Source organism: Pristis pectinata, chromosome 12 (genome assembly GCF_009764475.1).
Source record: "Pristis pectinata isolate sPriPec2 chromosome 12, sPriPec2.1.pri, whole genome shotgun sequence".
NCBI classification, from domain to species: domain Eukaryota; kingdom Metazoa; phylum Chordata; class Chondrichthyes; order Rhinopristiformes; family Pristidae; genus Pristis; species Pristis pectinata.
The window spans coordinates 671602-698966 of NC_067416.1; the positions used below are offsets into that span (position 1 = coordinate 671602).

Below are 27365 nucleotides of genomic sequence, written 5' to 3' on the forward strand. Positions count from 1 at the left end.
TTATTATTCATGTGATATTTTATTTTTTTTAAAGTGGGTTTCTTTTTTCCTGACTCGATGCGCATCTGTCCAAATCCCCGCTGAAGTTACCATCTGGAGCAACATGGCAGCCCCGAGTTTATATAAATCTCAATCAGTAGCAGCATGAATCGGAAGGGGTTGCAGTTCTGGACTGTCAGCCCCTACCACTCCTCCTTTCCCGCAACGGGCACTGCTGTCACCTGCGCAGACTTCGTTTGGCCTGTTTTAGTAAAGTGTCAAAGTCTAAAGAGTCAAACTTGCTTTTGCTTGAATAGGAGCTGATGTCACTGTGACTGGAATCTGGAAAGAAAACGCAACAGTTACAGGTGAAAAACACACAGAACCGCCCAGAGGTGGGTGGGAGGGCAGGGGGCAGAGTACCAGGTGCAGAGATGGCTGGATGGGGCAGGGGAAGAGCCAAAGATATCCCGAGGCAAAGGGGCTCAGGACTGTGTCTGGCATCATTTTGGACTCTCCATCACTAATTTCACATGGACCTTCAAGGGGTGGGGGGGGGGGGGGGGGGGGGGAAGAGGAGGGGGTGGGAAGAATGGAAGGAAGCTGCCCAGGAAGCAAGAAGAACAAGCAAACCTGAGGATATATTTGAACAAGTTACCAGAGGGCAGCAGAATCTCAGGAGGGGCATTGTCAGGGGAGTCCTGCACTAGAGTGGTGTTCCAACCCAAACTGGTCACCCCTGGAACTGCTGAGAGGCAGCAGTGGTGTGGCTGGGAGGGATCACTGAATCACCACCAAAAACATCACCTTCTCAACAGTGAGTGTGTTGTTCTAACACACCAGAAGTTCCTTTTTAACTCACCCAAGTCAGCATAATTGGTTTTACAAAACTGTCGCCGGCCACCGAAGCACAGGTCAAAGGGCAATTCATCAGGCCGGCGCAAGGTCTGACCGTTCTCAATGGCAGCAAACGCGTCGCAGGTGTAGCGGTAGGTGACAAACCCATAGTTGTCCCTGAAACAAACCGGCTCCAGTTACAAATGGCTCAGACTGAGAGAAGCAACGCCGACTGAGCAGCAAAACACTGTGTGTAGGGGGAGTGAGCAGGAGGGGAGGGACGATAGCTGGGAGGGAAGGGATGGTGGTGGGGGGGGTGAGGGACAATGGGTGGAGGGGGAGGGAGGGAAGGGGTGAGGGGACGACAGGTGGGGAGGTGAGGGGGGGAGGGATGAAGAGCCCCTTTACAATCCTCAGATTACGTTCTTACCCTTGAGTTCTAAAGTAAATATTGCAATCCTCAATTTCTCCAAACACCTCGAACCGTCTCCGGAGTTCCTCACGCATCATTCCATTCCGGATTTTTCCCACATAAACAACTCGCCGCTCCTCCTGTCGGCAAAGATATCTGGAGTGACTGGAATTCCCAGCTGTGACTAACCCACAGACACGGCCCACACCTGGTCGGCCCTGCTGCTGGTGCGCTGAGAATTCATCCCCGCCCAAGCCATGCAGACTCCCAGGACACAAGGAGGGCAGCAAGTTGGCATTAAGGGTCCTCAACTTACTCACCAACCCGTAAAATCACAGCTGCTCCACTCTCCCACCCTGTCCCCGTGACCCCCCAACTCCCCCCCCACCCCCCCGGTGCTGGTTTTCAGTATATTCAGTCACTCCACCTCCTCAGCTCCGTGTTCAGAGAACTTCAAAGATTCACCAACCCAAAGAAAGAAATCCCTTCTCATCTCCACTTTAACTGGACGAGTCTGAGTCTGTGCACCCACCCACCCACCAACCGTTCCAGATCCCCCCTTGATCCCCTCAGCATCGAGCTTCAGACCATCATCCCAATGCACTGAGCCTCAAGAGCGAGGAGCCCATGAGATGGGAACCGTCACCACAAAGCGGGGCCCCTGAGCTGGCAGCACTGTGCTTACGATGGCGAGCTCTCTCCTCCGGCTGATCTTGTGTTCGTGAGCTTCCCGCCTTGAATATCGATATCTGTGTCTTGGCCCCACATCATATGGATCAAACTCATCTGTGAAGTAACTACAGGAGCAGCAATGGTTAGAATTCACCCCACAGTAACTGCAACACATCACTGCCAGAGTCCTGCAACCTTCCTCAGCAAACCTTGGCAACTAAACCCTTCCAACCTGGGAGCCCACTGACCTGGCTGGGAATCTGAGACTGCCATCGATCCAGGCCTGCCACATGCACTCCAAAATGGTATTCCAGCCAGAGGAGACCCATCCCAACACAACTGCACCCAGTGGGCCCCACACAAGCCCACCCCACAGCCCCCTCTGCACCCGTACACTCCTTACCTCATCCGGACACTGCACCTCTGTGGAGACCTAGATCTTGACCTGGATCTAGATGTGGATCGTGAATTGGATCTGGAATAGGACCTGGATCGTGAGCTGGACCTGGAATCTGATCGTGAACTGTGTCGGGAGTGTCGCGACCGTCTCCTGTAGTACCTATTCCCAGAGAGTGTGGTTAATGGCAAACACAAGCACCTTCTGTCACACCCCACCAATCACAATCCCCAGGTGACCAGGCCGTGTTACAGGACACTGCATGTTTCACAGCACTCCCACCACCTCCCAGAGAAGGTTCTAGCAGTGCTCTCACTGTTGTAGGAAACATTACAGACATTCGCAGACAGCAACAATGCAATTGGACTGTTCTCTGAGGTTGACTGTTGGACTATTTCCCACAATGTCCTTTGGATTCAGCTTTACCAGGGCTCCGATGCCACACTTGGCCAAATGCTGCCTTGACGTGGAAGGCATTCACTCTCAGCCCACCTCTGGAGTTCAGCTCTTTGGCCTGTGCTTGGGGCACTGGTCCTACCAACCTGAAACCGCACCTCCCTCAGCAGGTTAATGGTGTATGGTGTAGAACATCAAACAGTACAGCACAGAGCAGGCCCTTCGGCCCACAATGTTATACCGAACTAATCCGTTCTGTCTACACAATGTCCATATCCCTCTATTCTCTGCACATTCATGTGCCTAAGAGACTCTTAAACGCCTCTATCGTATCTGCCTCCACCACCAACCCTGGCAGCACGTTCCAGGCACCCACCACTCTTGCACATCTCCTTTGAACTTACCCACTCTCACTTTAAATACATGCCCTCGAGTAGCAGACATTTTGACCCTGGGGAAAAGATACTGACTGCCTATCTATGCCTCTCATAATCCAATAAACCTCCATCAGGTCTCCCCTCAGCCTCTGCCGCTCCAGAGAAAACAACCCAAGTTTATCCAACTTCTCCTCATAGCACATGCCCTCTAATCCAGACAGGTGAACCTCTTCTGCACCCTCTCCAAAACCCCCACATCCTTCCATCATGGGTTGACCAGAACTGAATGCAATACTCCAGATGCAGCCTAACTAGAGTTTTATAAAGCTGCAGCATAACCCCTGGACTCAGTGCCTCGACTAATGAAGGCAAGCATGCCATACACCTGCTTTACTACCTATCTACACCTTGACCTTAGACCTTGTGGTTTGTGAGGATGGTGTCTGACAGGCTGATATGCTAGGGCATGTCGATGTCAGGAAAGAGGATATGCTGAAACTTCTGGAAAACATTAGGATAGATAAGTCACCGGGGCCGGATGGGATATATCCAAGGTTATTACAGGAAGCAAGGGAAGAGATTGCTGCACCTTTGGTGACGATCTTTGCATCCTCACTGGCCACAGCAGTAGTGCCAGATGATTGGAGGGTGGCAAATGTTGTTCCTTTGTTTAAGAAGGGAATAGGGATAACCCTGGGAATTACAGACCAGTGAGTCTTACTTCAGTGGTGGGCAAATTACTGGAGAAGATTCTTAGAGACAGGATTTATGGGCATTTAGAGAAGCATAGGCTGTTTAAGGACAGTCAGCACAGCTTTGAGAGGGGCAGGTTGTGCCTCACAACCCTGATTGAATTCTTTGAGGATGTGACAAAGCACATTGATGAAGGCAGAGCAGTGGATGTGGTGTACATGGATCTTAGTAAGGCGTTTGATAAGGCTCCTCATGGAAGGCTTATTCAGGAAATCAGGAGGCATGGGTTCCTGGGAAACCCGGCTGTGTGGATTCAGAATTGGCTCACCCACAGAAGACAGAGGGTGGTGGTAGTTGGAGCATATTCTGCCTGGAGGTTGGTGACCAGTGGTGTTCCAGAGGCATCTGTTCTGGGACCCCTGCTCTTTGTGATTTTTAGAAATGACTTGGATGAGGATGTGGAAGGGTGGGTTAGTAAGTTTGCTGATGACACAAAGGTTGGTAGTGTTGTGGATAGTGTAGAAGGTTGCTGTAGGTTACAACAGGACATTGATAGGCCAGAGCTGGGCTGAGAAGTGGCAGATGGAGTTCAACCTGGAAAGTGTGAAGTGATTCACTTTGGAAGATCGAATTTGAAGGCAGAATACAAGGTTAATGGCAGGACTCTTAGCAGTGTGGAGGAAGAGAGGGATCTTGGGGTCCACATCCATAGATTCCTCAAGGTTGATAGGGTTGTTGAGAAATTGGTCTTCATTAGTTGGGGGATTGAGTTCAAGAGCCGCGAGGTAATGTTGCAGCTCTATAGAACTCTGGTTAGACCACACTTGGAGTATTGTGTTCAGTTCTGGTCGCCTCATTATAGGAAGGATGTGGAAGCTTTAGAGAGGGTACAGAGGAGATTTACCAGGATGCTGCCTGGATTGGAGAACATGTCTCATGAGGATGGGTTGAGCGAGCTTGGGCTTTTCTCTTTGGAGAGGAGGAGGATGAGAGGTGACTTGATAGAGGTGTACAAGATGATGAGGCATAGATCGAGTGGACAGTCAGAGACTTTTTCCCAGTGCAACAATGGCTAACACAAGGGGGCATAATTTTATGGTGTTTGGAGGAAGGTATAAGGGGGATGTCAGGGGTAAGTTGTTCGTTCTTTTTTTTACAAGGAGAGTTGTGGGTGTGTGGAACGCACTGCCGGCAGAGGTTATGGGGGCAGATACATTAGGGACATTTAAGAGACTCTTAGATAGACACATGAATGATAGAAAAATGGGGGGCTATGTGGGAGGGAAGGGTTTGATAGATCTTAGAGCTGGACAATATGTCGGCACAACATTGCTGTGCTGTTATGTTCTATGTACACTCTCACTTTCAGGGAGCTATGGACTTGGACCTCAAGATCCCTCTGCTCATCAACACTGTTAAGGGTCCTGACATTAACAATGTACTGTCCCTTTACATTTGATCTCTCAAAGTGCAACACTTCACATTTGGCTGGATTAAACGCCATCTGCCATTTCTCTACTCATATCTGCAAATGATCTATATCCCGCTGTATCCTTTGGCAATCCTTTACGCTATCCACAACACCACCGATCTTTGTATCATCTGCTAATTTACTAACCCATCCATCTACATTTACATCCAGGTCATTGATATACATCACAAACAGCAGAGGTCCCAGTATGGATCCCTGAGGAAAACCACTAGTCACAGACCTCCAGCCAGAATAAGTCCCATCAACCACTAGCCTTGTCTTCTATGAGCAAAACGATTCTGAATCCAAACAGCGAAGTCATCGATGGACTATTCCAGGACAGACCATTGACGACACCTCTAAACACTGAACTGATAACAGTGTAGACCTGATGTGATAATTAGTGGGATTAGATTTTTCCTGCTTTATGGACTACACAAACCTGCGCAAGATTTCAGAGTCAGGCAGGTTCAGGTGGTTTACAGCTCTGGACAACCTGCCTCGAGGCGTGCTCACTCTGGGGAACCACTACTTCGCGGGGATCTCTGTTCCACAACCTTTCCTGGATCCAATGTTCTCAGCCATATCTTGGCATCATAGGAGTGAGTTCAACTGTGCAAAGACTGGTTTCTGTCATCAACAGGAGCTCCAGAGTGGGCACAGGTCATCCAGAAATTCTGGCTGAAAACGGCTGCACTGAGGAGTAGCCCCTTGTCACTCCCTCAGAGTAAGCGCTCTCTCACCAATGAAGTTGAGACCTGATCTAGGTCAGGTATTTGTCAATATTATACCAAACTCAGCAAAGCTGCTGTTGCAGAGAACAGTCAAAGCTAATAGGGAGACTCGTCAACCTAGGGGCCATTCCTCAGAGATAAACTGTGCCTGAGTGGATGGAGAGAGCCATGTGACAAAGACAAGGGTTAGAAGTGCTTCAGGATGCAGATTCCCAAGTTTAGAAGGTCATACTGCAAACAAACCCTTCACCAGGGAGTCAAGCAGCAGGTTCCAATTCTGTGAGTCACTCGTGGGTTGGCAGCTGAAATGGATGGGTTTCTGTTACATGAGGATGTCAGGTCAGTGGGGTCAGTGCATTGAGAAACAGTATGTCCTTCCACCCACTCTACATTTAACATGAAGATGGCTGATCCTCCATCTCATTCCCATGTTCCCATTCTCTCCTGAAGCCAAAAAAAGCTTCACTCGTACCTCAGGGAGGGAGCAAGGAGCTGATCGGCTTCTGAGGTAGAAGGCTCAGAGGTGAAGTACCATGGGTTGCTGGCACTGTTGGCAGTCGCCGAGGTCCTGCCATCCATAGGCTGCGATGCCAAAGCACGAACGTAGTGGGTGGAATCTCCGGACTAGTGACATGTGGCAGTCACGTGGGGGCAGGCAATGGGATCCAGGTGAGGTAGATGGAGGAGGGATGGTGACAGAGGCTGGGCGGGGATAGGTGGAGGCAACAAAGGGGTGAATATGATGGAGTCCATTAGGACAGAAAGGTGGAGCATGGAAACAAGGGAGGGAGGTGGGGAGGGCAGCTGGGAACAGTGGGGGAGGGGACGCAGTGGGAGGAGCGTGTGGGTGATGGACAGATGGAGGGCTGGGGAATGGGATGGGGAGGCAGTGTGGCTTGGAAAGAAGGGTGTGTGAGTGGACGTGGGTAGATCAGGAGGAGAGAGAAAAGGGATGGGGCGGTGAGCAGGTTACCGGGAAGTGGAGAATTCAGTGCTCATGCTGTTGGGTTGTAGACCACAGACAGAATGTGAGGCGCTGTTCCACTGTTTGAGGAGGCCGAGGACAGACATGTTGGTGTGGGAACAGGGAGGAGAATTAAAATGGCTGGGAACTGGGAGCTCCAGACAGCCAGGGAAAACAGAACACAGGTGCTCAGCAGTGGTCACCAGGTCTGTGTTTGGTCTCAGTGATGTTGAGGTCACATCCAGAGCACCGGATGTAGACAAGGTGAATCGTTGCCTCAACTGGAAGAGCTGTTTAGGTCCCTGGATGGAGGTGGTGTAGGGACAGGTGCTACACCAGGTGTTCCCACACGCAGCGGGAAGTCCTTGGGGAGGGGGGAATGAGTAATGGAGAGACTGGTCCCTGTGGAAAGCAGGAAGGGGTGGGAAGGTGAAGAGGTGGCTGATGGTGGCGGAAACGACGAAGAAAGATGTGCTGGATGTGCAGTAGGCTGGGGTCAGGGGAGCTCTGTTGTCAGTCACAGTGGTACAGCACAGAAACAGGCCCTTCGGCCCACCACATCCATACTGACCATTTCACTCAACTACACCAATCCCATTTGCCCACAAGAGGACGATATTCTTTGTGCCTTGCCTATTTAAGTATCTCTCTAAATGTCGGTTAAACATAGTGATTGTACCACCTCCTCTGGCAGCGAGTTCCAGATATCAACCATCCTCATGTGTAAAACCTTTCCCCTCAGATCCACTTTAAAACTCCTTCCTCCCAACTTAAACCTACACCCTCTTGTTTCTGGTCCACCTACCATGGGGAAAAGACGCTATCTACCCTATCTATGCCTCCTCTAATTTTATAAACCTCTCTCAGGTTACTCTTCAGCCTCACTCACTCCAGTGAAATCAAACCCAGTCAATCCAATCTCTCCTCACAATTAAAGCCCAATCCTGACAACACCCTGGTGAATCTCCTCTGATCTCCCCTAGCACAACCACATCCTTCCTCTACTGTTTTGGATGCTTGTTGCCTGATCCAGTGTCTATCTTGGCCACCTTGCTTGTATGACGTGACTGTCACTTTAACAAAGCAGGATTGTCCAGAGAAAGAGGTCCTGGAGGACTGGCGAGTAGCTAATGTTATCCCATTATTCAAGGGAAACAGGGATAATCCTGGTAACTATAGACCTCATGTCTGGTAGGGAAAGTTACTGGAGAGGATTCTTAGGGATAGGATTAATGAGCATTTGGAAAACCATAGAAAACCATGGCCTAATTAGGGACAGTCAGCTGGCTTTGTGTGGGGCAAGTCGTGCCCTACTAACTTGATTGAGTTTTTTGACGAGGGTGATTGATGAAGGAAGAGCTGTGGATGTTGTCTACATGGATTTATTAAGGTGGTTGACAAGGTCTCTCATGGGAGACTCACCCAGAAGATTAAGATGCATGGGATCCAAGGTGAATTGGTCATTTGGATTAAGAACTGGTTTGCCCGTAGAAGACAAGAGGGTAGTGGTCAATGGGACTTATTCTAGCTGGAGGTCTGTGACTAGTGGTGTTCCTCGGGGATCTGTACTGGGACCTCTGCTGTTTGTGATGTATATAAATGACCTGGATGAAAATGTAGATGGGTGGGTTTAGTAAGTTTGCAGATGATACGAAGATTGGTGGTGTTGTGGATAGTGTAGAAGACTGGCAAAGGATACAGTGGGATACAGATCAGTTGCAGATATGGGCAGAGAGATGGCGGGTGGAGTTCAACCTGGCCAGATGTGAAGTGTTGCACCTTGGGAGATCAAATGTAAGTTGCAGAACACTAAATAGCAGGACCCTTAACAGTGTTGATGAGCAGAGGGATCTTGGGGTCCGAGTTCATAGCTCCCTGAAGGTGGCTACACAGGTTGATAGGGTGGCAAAGAAGGCATATGGCATGCTTGCCTTCATTAGTCGAGGCACTGAGTTCAAGAGTTAGGAAGTTATGCTGCAGTTTTATAAAACTTTAGTTAGGCTGCATCTGGAGTATTGCATTCAGTTCTGGTCGTCCCATTACAGGAAGGACGTTGAGGCTTTGGAGAGGGTGCAGCAGAGGTTTACCAGGATGCTGCCTGGATTAGAGGGCATGAGCTATGAGGAGAGGTTGGACAAACTTGGGTGGTTCTCTCTGGAGCAGCGAAGGCTGAGGGGAGATTTGACAGAGGTTTATAAGATTAAGAGAGGCATAGATAGAGAAGACAGCCAGTATCTCTTCCCCAGGGTCGAAATATCTAATACCAGAGGACGTGTTTAAGGTGAGAGGGGTTAAGTTCAAATGAGATGTGTGGGGCAAGTTTTTTTTTACACAGAGAGCGGTGCATGCCTGGAATGTGCTGCCTGGGGTGGTGGTGGAGGCAGATACAATAGGGGCATTCAAGAGGCTGTCAGACAGGCACGTGGATGTGCGGAAATGATAGGATGTGGACATTGTGTAGGCAGAAGGGATTAGTTTAGCTGGGCATTTCATTACTAATGTAATTGGTTCAGCACAACATTGTGGGCCGAAGGGCCTGTTCCTGTGCTGTACTGTTCTGTGTTCTATGGCAGCAGCAGGGACCCGGGTTTGATCCTGACCCTGGCACCGTCTGTGTGGATGTTGCACATATTCCCTGTAACCTGGGTGCTCTCGTTTCCTCCCACGTCCCACAGATGTGCAGTTGGTGGGTTAATTGGCTGCTGTAATTTACCCCAGTGTGTAGGTGAGGTGTAGAATCTGGGGGTGTTGACGGGAATGTGTGGGAATAGAAAATGGGATTAATGTAGGATTGGTGCAAGTGGGTGGTTTGAGGCCCGCACGGACCCAATTGGCCGAAGGGCCTATTTCCATGCTGTCTACGAGAATGCTCTGGAGTGCTTGGCATCACTCTGCACCAGCGATGCGCACGCCCCCACACGCATGCACCGGTGACGTGCACCCGATCGCACACAAGATTAAACTAACACATCTAAAGGTTCGGTCTTCTTCTACCAGTTATTGTTAATAATTTAAAGGAGGTTTCTCATCAAAGCCTTACCGTCTCCTCTTCTGGGCAGGGGACTGGGACCGGGAGCGGGAGCGGGAGGTGGAGCCTGAGCTGGAGGCGCTGGAGTACTGTCGCCTGTAGCACGGGGAGGTGCGAGTCCTTGCACAGTGCTGTGGAGAATCTGAGGGGTCCTTCCCTCCGTGCTCTCCGCTCCCACAGGGGGATGGGGTCACCCGGGTACCTTCCTCCGGGTCTGAGCTTCCGCAGCTGATGTGTCCCCTGTCTGGTGCCTGGGAACAAGTCCGAGGGTCCTCGCCAGAGAGTACGACGTCACCCGTCAATCCCTGCCCATCCCACGGACTTCCTCCTTGTTTCTGCACCTCAGCTGCCAGGACCTGGCACGGGGTCTTTGCAGATCGATGATTCAACAAGGTGATGGGTTTGATGGTGATACTCGGCTGGCGCTTCACGTTCCAGCGACAGGCCACATGCGGCCTGGCAGTGGGCAGTGGAATCATCCTGTGCGGCAGAGTCTGGCTGGTGGGCACACTGGGCAAACAATACTCGTGGTCACCGAAGGCAGGTGGGGGAGTCGGCACGGGCTGCGGACTCGGCGCTCCCACACACTTGGTCCGCTTGTTCTGCACCAAAGGCCTGGCTTCAGTGAACCTGGCCGTCCGCTGTGGGGAGATGGGGCAAGGCTCAGCACCAACCAAGTGCTGGCGACAGGCTGGGGACAGCGACTTCCAGTGTTGGTGAGGGGGGGTGGCCGGTGGTGTCAGACCTGCAAACAGACACAGGTCGTCAGCAGAAGTATCCCAGGACGGACTGTCTGCAGCCCCCACGCTCCACCCACTCCCATCAAGCTGACAGCAACTCCCCCCACCACTCCCCCCCACCCCCGCTGACAGGACCTCCCCAACATAGCCCCTCCCACCCCAACACAGGACCCCCCACCCCCCCTGACAGGACCACTGCCCACACCGACGGGACCTCCCCAGCAGGACCCCTCCCACCCTGACACAAGACCCCCACCTCCCCCGACAAGACCTCCCAGCCCAGGAACCCGCTCCCCACCGCCCCAGGGGGACCTCCCCCCACCACCTCAGCCACACGAGTGAGAGGAAGTTATCCCAGGCCCTCAGTAATATCCCCACTGACCCACAGTCAGCCAGAGCACCTCGGCCCCTCCCTGGGGACAGATCCTTAGGGTTAGGGTTCACCCCTTACCTCAGCCCCAGGGCCAGACCACCCCTCCCTGCCCACAAGCCCCGCCCCCTCCCCTAACCCCAGAGCAGGTCCTGCCCCCACCCCATTCTACTCATCCCACCCCACCCACCAGCTCCTCACCTCCCCTCATCCCCACCCCTCAACTGTCAACACCCCCCCCCTCCCCACCAATGGGGACTGTGCGCTCACCAGCGGTACTCGCCAATTCTGCCCCGAACACCTGATCCAGAAACCGCCTCCCCTCCGGCAACTCTGTCCTAAAGATGGAGAATCAGAGATCAGCCTGTCCCCGTCCCCTGGGTCACGACCCCTCCCCAACCCCCGGATTGCCGAGCCCCGTCACTGGGTTACTGACCCCTCTCTGACCCCCGTCACCGGGTCACCGACCCCTCAACAACTCCCGTCAGCAAATCACTGACCCCTCCTCAAACCCTCCCCCTTTGCTCTCTCCTGGATGCACCTTTGGATCCCACCCCCTCCGTGCCTTTTAGACTAAAGCGACTCCAGTTCACACTGTAGAAACAGACCCTGATGCATCGGTTCCACATCTCTCCTCTATCCACTGGCTCACAGAATGACCCGACCAAAGCCATGGCCCCCTCTATTCCCCAGTCCCACCCACATGCCTCTTACTGCAGTAACGGACTCAATATTGTAATGCACCCCCTCTTTTACATCCTGCCTCCCCACCCCCAGTCACAGTGGGAGATTCTGTACCCAGGAATGCCAAGTTGCCAGTCCTGCCTATCAACCATACCTCTGCAGTAGCAACACGATCACACTGCCCATGCTGACTGACACTCTCAGTTCTGCCTCACTGGTCAGACTCCCTAAGTTACAATAGATGCCACTTAGCCTCACATCCCTACATGTACCTTATGATACCCAAATCTGCTCTGCCTACTGGACTGGAGATTTCCTTCTATATTTACCCGTAATCCCTAGCCCTCCAAATCACTTCCCCAGAGGATCCTATTGGAGTAATTAATACTGACTTATCACTTACAGAGGCCACAAGAACCTCATACCTGGAGATTTCTGGGGGTAAGACCCTTCCAACACCACCTCTAGCTTCTCACAGCCACACCTTCCGGTCAATGACCTCTGATCAGATCAACCCACAGGGTGTGGCAGCTACGGGTGTAAAGTGCCTGGGTCATTTCCTCACTGCCACCCAACACCCACCCCCCTCACCGCCAAACACAGCTCGAAGCTCACCCTCCAGCTCATCAATCCTGAGGCGTTGGTAATTCATCACCACCACCAGCCCCTGACAACACGTCGCCTGTTCATGATCTAAATTACAAGTAAACATTTCCAATTGTCAGTTGTAATTTAGCCAGATCACATTGTCAAGGCAGCGACTTCCCAGCCCCACTTCAAACCAGGCCACCAGTGTTCACACCCGCCACAGGTCACCAACTCCCACAATCCCGGGATCCCAGCACAGCACCTTCGAACTCACCCACTGCTGCCTCCAGGGGATGGCTCGTCTTTCACTAGAACAGAAACACACACATTAGGCCTGTCAGTCCCCTGCTACAGACACCAGCTGCTGGCCCTCTTCGCTCTGCTACTTCCCCCACCCCTCAACCCACCCACCGCCAGACCCCAACCCCACCCCCCACTCCCACCACCAGACCCCACCCCCAACCCACCCAATGCCAGACCACCCCCCACCCCAGACCCCACCCACTGCCAGACCACACCCCCATAACCCACCCCCAACCCACCCACTGCCAGACCCTCACCCCACCCCCATCCCAGACCCCACCATCCAACCCCACCTCACTCCTACCCCCACCAGACCAAAACCACTCACCCCCACCCACTGCCAGAACCCAGATCCCACCCCCACCCGGTCCCAACCCCCAACCCAGGCCTTGCCCTGATCCCCCCTCCCCCCACCCACCCCACCCCCACCCCTGACCCATCTCTCCCTCTCCCCCACCTCTCCCCCTCCCCCCACCCCACCTCTCCCCCTCCCCGTGACCCATCTCTCCCCCTCTGCCCACAAAGGAAACCGAAAGCCACTTTACCCTCTGTCACTTCAAACTGTTCCAACAAACTCATCAGGTCTGTCGCCTCGATACCTGGAGGGAGAGACCATCAGTGACTTTCCGAATCTCTCCCAACCCCCCCTTCACCAAAACCCCCATCAGCAGCCAGAATCACCCCTCCCCATACACCTGCAGACAACCCCCCGCCCAACCCCAGAATTCTACCCCATCATCTCCCCTGGAACAACTCCCACCCGGAGTGTCATTTCCAAATTCACCCACCCCCACGGCCCCCACCCCGTCCCATCCATGGCTGAATCCCCTCCCTCAGTAAACAGGAGCAGGCAGTTGGGGCAGACGGGGAAGGCTGAGGCAGGCTGCGGTAGGTGTGCTGTGGAGCAGAACACCAGCAGAGGTGGGGACCTGCCTCTAATCACCGCCCAATAGCCTTCAACTGCAAATCGGCACTGGGCCCAACAGTGATGCCTGCAGCAATTCAATAGCCTGACGACAGAGGTCAGGTAAAGGCTGCACCACCAAGGTGTGGGCCGGGATTTCCCAGGCAAACGGTGGCAGAACAGTGGTGGTAGAGACTCCACCTTCTCAACCCCCTCGTTCACCATCAGCAAACTCACCTTTAGCGCTGTCCTGCACGGTGGGGCTGGTCCTGCTCTGTCTGCCCTCCTCCTCCGCACAGCCCATCCGGCTGCACTGCTGCTGCGCTGCTGTGGGTTGGGGCCACACCTGCGGTGGACCCACCGGGACACACCCTCTGTGTGCTGGTTCATCCAGTGACATGTTGCTCTGTGTGTTCACACTGCCCTCCATGGCGGCAGCTGGGGCTGGGACGGCTGGTCCTAGAGCAGTGCTGGCCCTGGGCAGAGGGGCTGGGTTGGGTGGGCTCCGGGATGGGGTCTGGGCACAGACCACCTCAGGGTGATGAGCGGGTCCCTCAACAGGAATCGGTCGCATGAGGCCTACAGCAGGTTCCAGTGAGGGTGCCTGGGCCCGACCAGGGGGCCGGGCCGGGGGCGCCTGGGCTGGGAACGTCTGGGCTCGGCCAGGAGTCTGGGCCAGGGATGCCGGGGCAGGGGGCACCTGGGCCCAGGCTGGAGCAGGGGCCTGGGTCGATGGTAAGGCAGATGTGGGAGGCTGGGCTGAGACGGTGCTGGGCACTGGGGGCAGGCTGTGTGTGTGCGGCAGAGCCCAGTTGGGGGTGGGGTGGGTGTGGGATAGTGGTCGGCCCCTGTGCCGAGGGCCCTGCCTCGCGGGGAGAGCAGAGTCAGTGGCACAGACCAGGCTGTCCAGTGGCAGGACGCTGAGTTCGCCCTGGACGATGGAGGCCAGGGGGACAACGGGCCAGGCACTGGGGGTGGGGCCCAGCACCGGGTGGGCGTCCTGGGGGGCTGAAGACCCCACCGCTCGCTGCCTCTGCTGCAGGCGCTGCCGGTACTGTTCCAGGCTGATGGGGCGCAACCGGGGCTCACTGCTGGGGGGGCAAGGAAGGGTAGCCCCGGGGGCAGGGGCAACACTGGGGGCAGGGGCGGCCCCGGGGGTGGTGTGGGCAGAGGCGGCCCCGGGGGCAGGGGCAGAGGGGGGAGGGGCGGCCCCGGGGGCAGGGGCAGAGGGGGGAGGGGCGGCCCCGGGGGCAGGGGCGGTCCTGGGGGCAGAGGGGGGAGGGCCAGGAGGGGAGGCCGGAGGGGTGTCAGGACTATCGGCTGAAGCTGTTGCTCCTTCCTGGCCGCCTGTCACCCCCCGTGGCCCAGGACGGGGGCACACAGCCTCGCCCTCTGCCCCGTTCATCGCTCCAGTGGGGGCAGGGCTGGACCCAGCCTCAGCACACACCTGGCTCTGTGGGCTCGGCGCTCTCCTCCTCACCGCCACCCCTTGCCTGCCGCGCCCTCGAGCTGCAGCCCTGCCTCTGCTCAGCCTCGCCCTGGTGTCTGGTCCCACAGCCCCCACATGCTGCTGTGCCGGGCCCTCTCTCTCACACAGCTGTTTCCGCAGACTGGAGCGTGTAACCGGAGCCTGGGCACGTTCTGGCTGCACTCTCACTGCTGCCGGCTCCTCAGGTTTTGCCGTTTTCCTCGGCCGTCCCCTCTTCCTCACCGGAGCCGCTGGGTTCTCCTGCTGTGGTGGTGAGATTACAGGCACAGCATCCGGTCCCAACTGTGCGCCAGGCAGACCATCTGGGGCAGTTTCTGTCTGAGTCCCAGGCAGACCGTCTGGGGCAGCGTCCGTCTCCCGAGTCCCAGGCAGACCGTCTGGGGCAGCGTCCGTCTCCCGAGTCCCAGGCAGACCGTCTGGGGCAGCGTCCGTCTCCCGAGTCCCAGGCAGACCGTCTGGGGCAGCGTCCGTCTCCCGAGTCCCAGGCAGACCGTCTGGGGCAGCGTCCGTCTCCCGAGTCCCAGGCAGACCGTCTGGGGCAGCGTCCGTCTCCCGAGTCCCAGGCAGACCGTCTGGGGCAGCGTCCGTCTCCCGAATCCCAGGCAGACCGTCTGGGGCAGCGTCCGTCTCCCGAGTCCCAGGCAGACCATCTGGGGCAGCGTCCATCTCCCGAGTCCCAGGCAGACCGTCTGGGGCAGCGTCCGTCTCCCGAGTCCCAGGCAGACCGTCTGGGGCAGGAATGGCAGCCGTTGTAGGTTCCTGGCCAGCAGCCTGCTGCCGTACCTCTGAAGGACGCTGATGGCCCTCACACAAGAGTGCCGGACCTCCCAGATCCAGCAGCTTTCCCTCCTGGACGATCTCAACGTCCAACTCAACGGCATCGGTTGCTGAGTTGGTGTCGGGACCCGAGGGCAGGCAGTAAGGGTGAATGTACTTGACCAGGTCACACAGTGAAACGTGCTCCACATTGATCACACACGGCAAGTTCTGGCCAAGCACAAGCGTCACACTGTCCTCCAACCCAGCTGGACCCAGCTGTTCATCCAACTGCAGCTCCAGGATTTCTGTGGCAGGTTTGGACACATCACCAACACCACTGACTGTGTCACCAATGGGATCCGGCAAATTCTCTGCCCCAAAGCTTCTGTCAGTGGGATTATCCGAACTCCATGAGACACCCTGGGGAACGGCTGCATCCACACCTTCAAAGTGGTCCTTCGCCGAATCTGGGAACGAGGCCCACAAGTGTCTCCCAACCTAAGAGGCAACAAAAGCAGACGGTGACCGAGGGTGGGAGGGGAGAGTGGGCAGTGGTAGGTGCCGAGGGAGGGGCAAGGGCCCAGTAGTGTTAGGCCTAGGTAGGCTGTGTGGCACACAGTGAAGAGGAAGGTGGGGGGTGGCCATTCTCAGCCACACTCTCCTGAAGCAGGGGAGGGGAACACGTCCAGGATGCAGCGACCGTGTGTAACCAGAACACCCGTCCAACAGGGGAGACGATGGCACCAACACAATCAGTCAGATCCCACTGGCAGACCCAGGTTCAGGCGTGGGCGTGGACCAGGAGGGAGAGGCTGGCACTGATGAGAGAGCAAGAAGACAGTGGGGTTAAGTGTTACTGTACACCCAGAGCAGCACCCCCAGATTTACATTCCTGGTGGGTGATCCAATCTGTCTTTACAATAATATGGGGATACAGAACTTTTCCTTGCCGAGGAACCAAGAGCGAGGCAGTGTAAGAGCACTGGAGTGAAACTGGGAAAAACTACAAGGTGGTGGAAACTGAGAGTATCGCTGGTGTGGACAAGAGATGGGTTCCACGGAGCCTCTAAGAAAGAAATGTTTCTGATATGAAAGAGTATCAAGGGAATGGGAATCAACAGAAAGAGAAGACGCTCCAGCTAAGATTAAACGGAATGGAAAGCCGAGCCTGAAAGACCAAGTGGCCTCCTGCTGATGTGAACTATTGCCCCAATAACCCGGTCCCAGGTTGCTCTCTCACCCCCAGCAGTCCAGCATGTACATCCTTCGGCGAGGCAAACAACTCGGTGTCAGGGAGAGTGTCAAATGGAGAGAGATTTTCATCATCAACGGTGTCTAGTATCTCAGTCAGGGCTGTCAGTAACGTTGCTTCACTCTCCTCATCCAATGGGGATTTATTCTGCAAACAAAGTTCATTATTAAACACATCACGCGGTCAGCATGTTAGTCTAAGCATGCGGTTGACAAGGACACGTGCAAGCTTCCTTGCCCACAGACACAGAGGTGCTGGGATGTCAAGAAGTTGACAATGATCCACACAACTCGAAAAACCTTGGGGAATGCAAAACCACCTACAGTAAAACTCATAATTTGCCACCTTCAGCACCCTAGTGGTGCTGGACTTGCAGATTTTCTGGACTATTAATGCTCCTCCCATGTCCCCAACACCCTTTTACTTCACATTTTCTGTACATTACACAACAATAGATTACATTTTCCACTGAACCCAGCAAGTTTCAAGAGAGTGCAGGAACCAGCGCACCAGTGGGTTACACATTGTCAAAATAATCAACTGGGGCAGGGAGTGCACGCTGACACATTCCACCCCAGCAGAAACCCACACTCCCAACCCAGCCCTGGCTGCAAACCCCCCTACGTTCCTTGAACCCCCTTCCCCCCAGTGTTTCCCACTCCAACCCCAGCCACACACACAGCCCACACCCCACACCCCACACCCCAAATACTCACGAGTACGCAAACTGATGTAGTGATGAGTCAGCCAGATGCTGGACCATCACAACAAATGGACACTGCGTTACGGGAGGTTTACTGCACTGGATTCCGCTCCTCTATGGGCAAATCCAGAACACTATTTCCACGTGACCATGGGATCAGTGAGGGCCTGTGTAGATCAGGAACTGGCAGGATGAGAGGAGGGCCCCAGGGTCACATTCCTGGGTCAGTGGGCACCAATGGACATTGTTTTGTGATTAAGCTAACCTCTGCTGGTGATGAATCCTCAATGATGGAGATTATGGTCTGATCGGCATAACCATGGAAAGCTCCCAGAATCTCTCCGGTGTCCAACCCTGCAATGGCGAGGTCAGGAAGGCTGGAAGAGTGATAATCCTCCCCACAGGCTTTCTGCAGAAAATCCAGAGAACAGAAAATGAAAAGTTTCAATAATGGAGCTCAGGTCATCACCTAACTGTTTCTATCTCCACAGATGCTGCCTCATCTGCTGGGTACTTCCAGCAACTTCTGTTTTTACTTCTGCAGTTTTTCACCTTTCCATTAACAGTTCAGCAGTTTTGGCTTCTCAAGACTTTTTTTAAAGAAGTGCACAGGTATTTGGAACAGACCCAGCACCAGTGTCATTTAAACCACAGGTAAGAAGCATGGTGAACCCAAACACAGAGCCCAGGATATAGTGGTCATTCCCACTTTACGCCATTTACTGGTTTGTCTGTGCCGCTTTTTTTTGACATTTACAACCAGTTGCTCGCACAAGCAGACCTGTGTCACTGTAATTTTCTGCTCGACAGCAAGCTAAAGGATATCAGGTGGCAGTGATGCAGAAGAGAACCCAGACCTAGTTAAGATTATTCTCCCAGGTCATCTCTCCTCAACCCACAGACCAGTGATGTAGTGATTGAGTTTCATCCTTTGAACCAATAACTGTTTTTAACCAGGGATACCTGGGATAGTGATTAAGCTACCAGACGAGTGATCCAGACACTTGAACTAATGACTGGGAGACACAAGTATGACATCTGGAATATTGTGTTCAGTTTTGGTCACCCTGCTATAGGAAAGATGCCGTTAAGCTGGAAAGAGTGCAGAGATTTACAAGGATATTGCTGGGACTCAAGGAACTGAGTTATGGAGAGAGGTTGAGCAGGTTGGGACTTTTTTTTTACATTGGAGCATAAAAGCCTCTCGAACGCCACTATCGTATCTGCCACCACCACCACCACCCCTGGCAGCACATTCCAGGCCCCCACCAATCTGTGTATAAAAGCGTGCCTCGTAAATCTTTTTTAAACTTTCCCACTCTCACCTTAAACCTATACCCTCTAGTATTAGACATTTTGACCCTGGGAAAAAGACTCTTGACTATCTAACCTATCTATGCCTCTTATAATTTTATAAACTTCTATCAGGTCTCCCCTCAGTCTCTGACTCACCAGAGGAAACAACCCAAGTTTGTCCAGCCTCTCCTTATATCTCACGCCCTCTAATCCAGGCAGCGTCCTGGTGAACAACTTCTGCACCCTCCAAAGCCCCCACATCTTCCTGTAATAGGGCGACCAGAACTGCATACAGTACTCTAAATGTGGCTTAAACAAAGTTTTATACAACTGCACCACAGCTTCCTGACTCTTACACTCTATGCCCCTAGCAATGAAGGCAAGCATACCATAAGCCTTCTTTACCATCCTATTGGCTTGTGTGGTCACTTTCAGGGAGCTATCATCAGTGCTATTGATCCTGCCATTAACTGTACACTTTCCCCTTGCATTTGCCATTTCTCTGCCCATAACTGTAACTGATCCTGATCCTGCTCTTTGACGACCTTCTTCACTGTCCACAAAGATCAATTTTTGTGTCATCCACAAACTTACAAACTGACCCTCCTACATTTTCGTCCAAGTCATTTATAAATCACAAACAAGAGGTCCACTGGTCACTGACCTCCAGCCAGAATGACACCCCTCCCACCACTACCCTCTCCTCTATGGGCAAGCCAAACTATCAAGTCACCGTGGATCCCATGCATCTTAATCTTCCTGACCAGCCTACCATGAGGGATCTTGTCAAATGCCTTACTAAACTCCATGTAGATAACATTCACTTGCCTACCCTCATCAATCACCCATTATTTCCTGGATTATATCCATTTCCCTTCTTAAACAATGGAAAAACACTGGCTACTCTCCAGTCCTCCAGAACCTCACCTGTGGCAAGAGAGGATACAAGGATCTTCATCAAATCCTCAGCAATCTCATAAGGCCCTGAGGATTTATCCACCTTAATGCTCTTGAAGAGACCCAACACGATCTCCTTCTTGGTCTCAAAATGCCCTGGCACATCAGAAAACTGACACAAAGTACTCGTTTATTACTTCACTGATACTCTCTTACTCCACTTCACCTGGCAGTGTGTTCCAGGCACCTACCATCCTCTGTATGAAAAAAAACTTCCTCTTAAATCTCCTTTAAACTTTCTCCCACTCACCTTAAACCCTTGCCCTCTAGAATCTGACATTTCCACCCTGGGGAATAAGACTATCTACGCTATCTACAACTCTCATAATTATTATACTTCTCTATTAGGTTAGCCATTAACCTTCAATGCTCCACAGAAAACAGTTCAAGTTTGTCCAACCTCTCCTCGCAGCTAATATTTTCTAATCCAAACAACATCCTGGTGAACCTCTTCTGCACCCTCTCCAAAGCCTCCACATCCTTCCAATAATGCAGCAACCAGAACTGTACACAATACTCCAAATGAGGTCTAACCAAAGTTTTATACAGTGACAACATGACTTACCAACTTTTATACTCAACACCCTGACTGATGAAGGTTCTTGAAAAGCGTTAGGATAGATAAGTCACTGGGGCCGGACGGGATACATCCAAGGTTATTACGGGAAGTGAGGGAAGAGATTGCTGCACCTTTGGTGATGATCTTTGCATCCTCACTGGCCACAGGAGTAGTGCCAGATGATTGGAGGGTGGCAAATGTTGATTCTTTGTTTAAGAAAGGGAGTAGGGATAACCCTGGGAATTACAGACCAGTGAGTCTTACTTCACTGGTGGGTAAATTACTGGAGAAGATTCTTAGAGACAGGATTTATGGGCATTTAGAGAAGCATAGGCTGATTAGGGACAGTCAGCACGGCTTTGTGAGGGGCAGGTCGTGCCTCACGAGCCTGACTGAATTCTTTGAGGATGTGACAAAGCACATTGATGAAGGTAGAGCAGTGGATGTGGTGTACATGGATTTCATTAAGCGTTTGATAAGGTTCCTCATGGAAGGCTCATTCAGAAAGTCAGGAGGCATGGGATCCAGGGAAACTTGGCTGTGTGGATTCGGAATTGGCTCACTCATAGAAGACAGAGGGTGGTGGTAGATGGAGCATATTCTGCCTGGAGGTCAGTGACCAGTGGTGTTCCGCAGGGATCTATTCTGGGAACCTTGTTCTTTGTGATTTTTATAAATGACTTGGACGAGGATGCGGAAGGGTGGGTTAGTAAGTTTGCTGATGACACAAAGGTTGGTGGTATTGTGGATAGTGTAGAAGGGTGCTGTATGTTACAACAGGATATTGATAGGATGCAGAGCTGGGCTGAGAAGTGACAGGTGGAGTTCAGCCCGGAAAAGTGTGAAGTGATACACTTCGGGAGATTGAATTTGAAGGCAGAATACAAGGTTAATGGCAAGACTCTTTGCAGTGTGGAAGAACAGAGGGATCTTGCAGTCCACGTCCATTGATCCCTCAAGGTTGCCGCGCAGGTCAATAGGGCTGTTAAGAAGGCGTATGGTGTGTTGGCCTTCATTAGTCAGGATATTGAGTTCAAGAGCCGTGAGGTGATGTTGCAGCTCTACAGAACTCTGATTAGACCACACTTGGAATATTGTGTTCCGTTCTGGTCACCTCATTATAGGAAGGATGTGGAAGCTTTTGAGAGGCTGCAGAGGATATTTACCAGGACAGCATGTCTTATGAGGATAGGTTGAGTGAGCTAGGGCTTTTCTCTTTGGAGAGGAGGAGGATGAGAGGTGACTTGATAGAGGTGTACAATATGATAAGAGGCATAGATCGAGTGGACAGTCAGAGACGTTTTCCCCAGGGCAACAATGGCTAACACAAGGGGACATAATTTTAAGGTGATTGGAGGAAGGTATAAGGGGGACGTCAGAGGCAAGTATTTTTTTTTGCACACAGAGAGTGGTGGGTGCGTGGAATGCACTGCTGGCAGAGGTTCTGGGGCAGGTACATTAGGGACATTTAAGAGACTCCTAGATAGACACATGAATGATAGAGAAATTGGGGGCTATGTGGGAGGGAAGGGTTAGATAGATCTTAGAACAGGATAAAATGTCGGCACAACATTGTGGGCTGAAGGGCCTGTACTGTCCTATTATATTCTAAGTACGACTTCTTTACCGCCCTATCTACTTGTGTTGCCACATTCAGGGAACTTTGGACTTGATCCCTCTGTACATCAGTGCTCCTAAGAGTCCTACCATTTACTGTACACTTTTCCCTTACATCTGACCTTCCAAAGTGCAACACCTCACACTTGTCCAGATTAAACTCCATCTGCCATTTCTCTGCCCACATTTCCAACTGGTCTATATCTAACTGATGAATCCTTTGACAACCTTCCTCACTATCCTAAGGGTTAGATAGGGCTAAGGGTGAGATAGATCTTAGAGCAGGATAAAATGTCGGCACAACATTGTGGGCCAAAGGGCCTGTACTGTGCTGTAGTGTTCAATGTTCTATACTCTATCCACAACCCTGCTGAATTTCATCTGCAAACCTATTAATTTGCCCACTGCAATTTTCGTCCAAATCATTAACGTATATCACAAACAACAGAGGTTGTAGATCAGCCTACCATAAGGGAACTTGAAAGCTTTACTGAAGTCCATGTAGACAACATCCACTGCCCTACCCTCAATCATCTTTGTCATCTCCTCAAAAAACTCATTCAAGTTTGTAAGACATGGCTTCCCTCCACAAAACCATACTGACTATTCCTAATGTGCACACTTTCCCAGATGCAAATAGGTCCTATCCCTAAGAATCTTCTCCAATAATTTCCCTACTACTGATACAAGGCTCACTGACCTATAATTTCCTGGTTTGTCTCTACTGCCCTTAAACAGAAGAACAACATAGGCTATTCTCCAGTCCTCTGGGACCTCACCTGTGGCTAAAGAGGATACAAAGATCTCTGCCTAGGCCCCAGCAATCTCCTCTTTTGCCTCTTTCAAATAACTTGGGAATAGATCCCTTCAGGTTACATCTGTACAAGATGTTGGTGAGACCACACTTGGGAGTATTGTCTGGAGTTCTGGACACACAAGCATAGATGTCATTAAGCTGGAAACGGTGCAGAAAGGATTCACATGAGTGTTACTGGAACTGGAGGGCTAAGCAGAGGCTGGATAGGTTGGACTTTTTCTTCCCCGGAGCAGAGAAGACTGAGGGGTGACCTTAGAGATATTTAAGATCATGAGGGGAACAGAGGGACCCAGGAGTACAAGTACATAGCTCCATGAAAGTGGCGTCACAGGTATAGGGTAGTGAAGGTGGCTTTAGGTATGCTGCTTTCATCAGTCAGGACGTTGAGTACAGAAGTTGGGATGTTAAGTTGCAGTTGTACAAGACGTTGGTGAGGCCGCACTTGGGAGTTTTGTGTTCAGTTTTGGTCACCCTGCTACAGAAAAGATGCCATTAAGCTGGAGAGAGTGCAGAAATGATTTACAAGGATGCTTCCAGGACTCGAGGGATTGAGTAAAAGGGAGAGGTTGGGCAGGTTGGACTTTATTCCTTGAAACATAGGAGATGGAGGGGTGATTTTATAGAGGTGTATGAAAAAAATGACGTGCATAGATAGGTTGAATGCACAGTCTTTTTCCCATGGTTGGGGATTCAAGAACTGCATGGAATAGATCCTATAGTGAGTGTAATACAGCCCTTGGAAATAGGCCCTTCGGCCCAAATTGTCCATGCCAACCATGTGCCCACCAAGCTAGCTCCATTTGCCCACATTTGGCCCATATCCTTCTAAACCCCTACTGTCCACGCTCTTATCCATATGTGTCTTATATGTTGTTATTAAACCCTAAAAAGTTTAAGGTGAGAGGGGAAAGATTTAATAGGAACCTGAGGGGCAACTTTTTCCACACAGGTGTTGCATATATGGAAAAAGCTGCCAGAGGAAGTAGTTGAGGCAGGTACATTAACAACATTTAGAAGATATTGGACAGGTACATAGATAGGAAAGGTTTAAAGGAATATGGGTCAAATGCAGACAAATGGGACCAGCTTACCTGGGCATCTTGGTCAGCAAGGACTGGTTAGGCTGGTGGGCCTGTTTCTGTGCTGTATGACACTACAAGGTGAATGGTCACAGACTTTTTCCCCAGGGTAGGGGAGTCTAAAACAAGAGGACATATATTTAAGGTGAAAGGGGAAAGATTTAAAAGGGACCTGAGGGGAAACCTTTTCACACAGAGGGTGGTAGGTATATGGAACAAGCTATATAGAGGAAGCTGTAGAGGCAGGTACAACATTTAAAAGGCATTTAGACAGAACATGGATAGGAAAGATTTGGAGGGATGTGAGCCAGATAAACAATTTGGTTGGCATGAATGAATTGGGCCAAGGGGCCTGTCTCCATGCTGCTTGACACTAAACACACTTCAGCCCTTCAGACCCACCGTGTTCATTAATCTTGCCCTCCCTTCCAGCCTTACGTGTCCTAACACCTACCTTCGCCTCAGTGCCTCCCCTTGCTACAACTCTGGTCCCACTCCCTGCCACAATACCCTCGCTACCAAACTTCCCTGCAAGGATACTAGTGCCCCTCGAGTCATTTATCTGTACCATCTTCTTCTTTCTTGCCTCGCTACCATGTGGCACAGGTAGTACTACTGACATTACAACCCTAGTGATGCTGATTTTTTAAAACTTTTTTGCCTAGCTCCCTAAATTCTCTTTGCAGGACCTCATCCCCCTTCCTGCCTAGGTCATTGGTTACAATATGGTAAGTTTGCAGACAACATAAAATAATTTTTTTTTATTTACAGCGTGGTAACAGGCCCTTCCGGCCCAACAAGTCAGCGCTGCCCATTTTAAACCCAAATTAACCTACCCGTACGTCTTTGCAATGTGGGAGGAAACCGGAGCACCCAGCAGAAACCCACACAGACACGGGAGAACATACAAACTCCTTACAGACAGCGATGGGAATCAAACCTTGATCGCTGGCGCTGTAATAACCGCTACACTACCGTGTTGTTGATGGTGAGGATAGTCCTGGCTACAGAACTTCATGGATCAGCTGGTAAATTGGGTGGAGCATTGGCAGATGGAACTTAATCCTGATAAGTGCAAGGTGATGCATTCTGGGACATCTGAAAAAGTGTAGGACATACACCAAGAATGGTAGGGGCCTGAGGAGCATTGAGGTACAGTGGGACCTTGGTTTGCGAGTCCTTGAATTCCTAAAGACAGCAAGACAGGTAGATAAAGTGACAAAGGCAGACAGAATGCTGGCCTTCATCAGCCAGGCCATGGAGCTAGGAGCATCATGTCACAGCACAACTTTATAAAACTTTGATTGGAGTAGTGTGTGCAGTTCTGGTCACCACACTACAGTAAGACATGATTGCACTGGAGAGAGTCCAGAGATTAACCAGGATGTCGCATGGATGGAACATTTGGTTATGAGGAGACTGGACAGGCGAGGGCTGGTCCCCTTGGAGCAGAGGAAGCCGAGGGGACCCCAATAGAGGTGCACAGAATTATCAGGTGCACAGATCGGATGGTTGGTGAGAAACTTTTCCCGGTGACAGAGATGTCTAAAGCCAAAGGGCACGACGGTGTGGAATGAGAGATCCATGGAAAATCCTTCCAGCTGGAGGGCGATTAGGAACGGACTGGTGCAGGGTGCCGGAGGGAGGCTCTCTCCCTCTCTCACACACGGGTTCGGGGCCGAGTGCAGGTGAATGGGAACCAGTGAAGGGAAGGTGGGGGTCCCGGGCGGCGACTGCAGAGGCACACGGGCCGGAGAGCGTCCCCGCCCCACAGGAGGACCGACTGCCCGCTGACCGGCCCCGTCCCCGTCCCACCGGCTGAGGCCTCCGAGCTTCCCGGCTCCTTCCCGCCCACGTGTCCGCTCCGGGCAGCCACGTGTCAACAGCAGCCGCCGCCCGACATCGGGGTCAGGCCCCGGCCCGGGGTCAGCCCCCGGCTCCAGTCCACGGCCCCCGCCCCCGGCCCCGGCCCCCCGCCCGCCGCCGCCGCCCAGCCCCGGCCCCACCACCGCACACGTGTCACCGGCGATGCCGGCGCCGGAGGACCGGGGTGCGGGGCCGTCAGCACGGCGGGCCCCAGCCCCTCACTCACCCTGGGGACGCCGTCCCAGGCGGCCTCCGGCGGCCCGAGGCCCCGATCGCAGCCCCGAGCTCGGGTCCGGGACACGGCCGCCAACCGCGCCGCCATCTGCAGCCCACTCCTCGGCCCCACTTCCCCCGGCCTCTGCCTTCCGCTTCCGCTGCCGGCGGTCCCGCCCACCGCACGTCACTCACAGCAGACGCCGCATTGCTACTGGCGGAAGCGGCTGCCATTCACGCCCCGCCCCCGGCCACGCCCCCTTCGGCTGTCACAGAGAATGAGTTGTCTGTCCACGTCCTTCTGCCCCTCTGCACCGTCCCACTGGCGCCGTCCCACCTACACCGTCCCACTGGCGCCGTCCCACCTACACCGTCCCACCGGCGCCGTCCCACCTACACCGTTCCACCGGCGCCGTCCCACTGGCACCGTCCCACCTACACAGCCCCACTGGCACCGTCCCACCTACACCGCCCCACTGGCGCCGTCCCACCTACACCGCCCCACTGGCGCCGTCCCACCTACACCGTCCCACTGGCACCGTCCCACCTACACCGTCCCACCTACACTGTCCCACTGGCGCCGTCCCACTGGCACCATCCCACTGGCGCCGTCCCACCTACACAGCCCCGCTGGCACCGTCCCACTGGCACCGTCCCACCTACACAGCCCCACTGGCACCATCCCACCTACACTGTCCCACTGGCGCCGTCCCACCTACACAGCCCCACTGGCACCGTCCCACCTACACAGCCCCACTGGCACTGTCCCACTGGCACCGTCCCACCTACACAGCCCCACTGACACTGTCCCACCGGCACTGTCCCACCTACACCATCCCACTGACACTGTCCCACTGACACCGTCCCACTGGCACTACCCCACTGACACTGTCCCACTGACACTGCACCACCTACACTGCCCTACCGACTCTGTCCCACTGACACCCCAAGATCCCTCTGTACATCTATGCTCTTAAGGATCTTGCCTGTTACCATATACTTTCTTCTCACATTTGACTTCCCAACTTGTCCAGATTAAACCCCATCTGTCATTTCCCAGTGCACACTTCCAACTGCTATCCTCTGTACCTTTTGACAACCTTCCTCAAAACTCTGCCAAGTTTTGTGTCATTTGCAAACTTACTAATCAGCCCACCTACATTTTCATTGAATATCACAGACAAGAGGTCCCAGCACTGAACCTTACGG

At 52.8% G+C, this 27365-nt stretch overlaps 1 protein-coding gene across 1 annotated transcript; it reads right to left on the bottom strand.

Moving 5' to 3' along the window:
* LOC127576700 (peroxisome proliferator-activated receptor gamma coactivator-related protein 1-like) lies at positions 1-26294 on the bottom strand. The gene is made up of 13 exons (XM_052027370.1): positions 26170-26294; positions 18018-18161; positions 17038-17196; positions 13787-16295; positions 13191-13244; positions 12617-12650; positions 11341-11408; positions 9973-10705; positions 2304-2459; positions 1914-2025; positions 1247-1368; positions 842-993; positions 1-321 (listed from the first exon to the last, which is right to left on the bottom strand). The coding sequence occupies exons 1-13, from the start codon at positions 26263-26265 to the stop codon at positions 218-220; spliced, it is 4443 nt and encodes a 1480-aa protein (XP_051883330.1). The 5' UTR covers positions 26266-26294; the 3' UTR covers positions 1-217.
* Positions 26295-27365: the final 1071 nt, after the last annotated feature.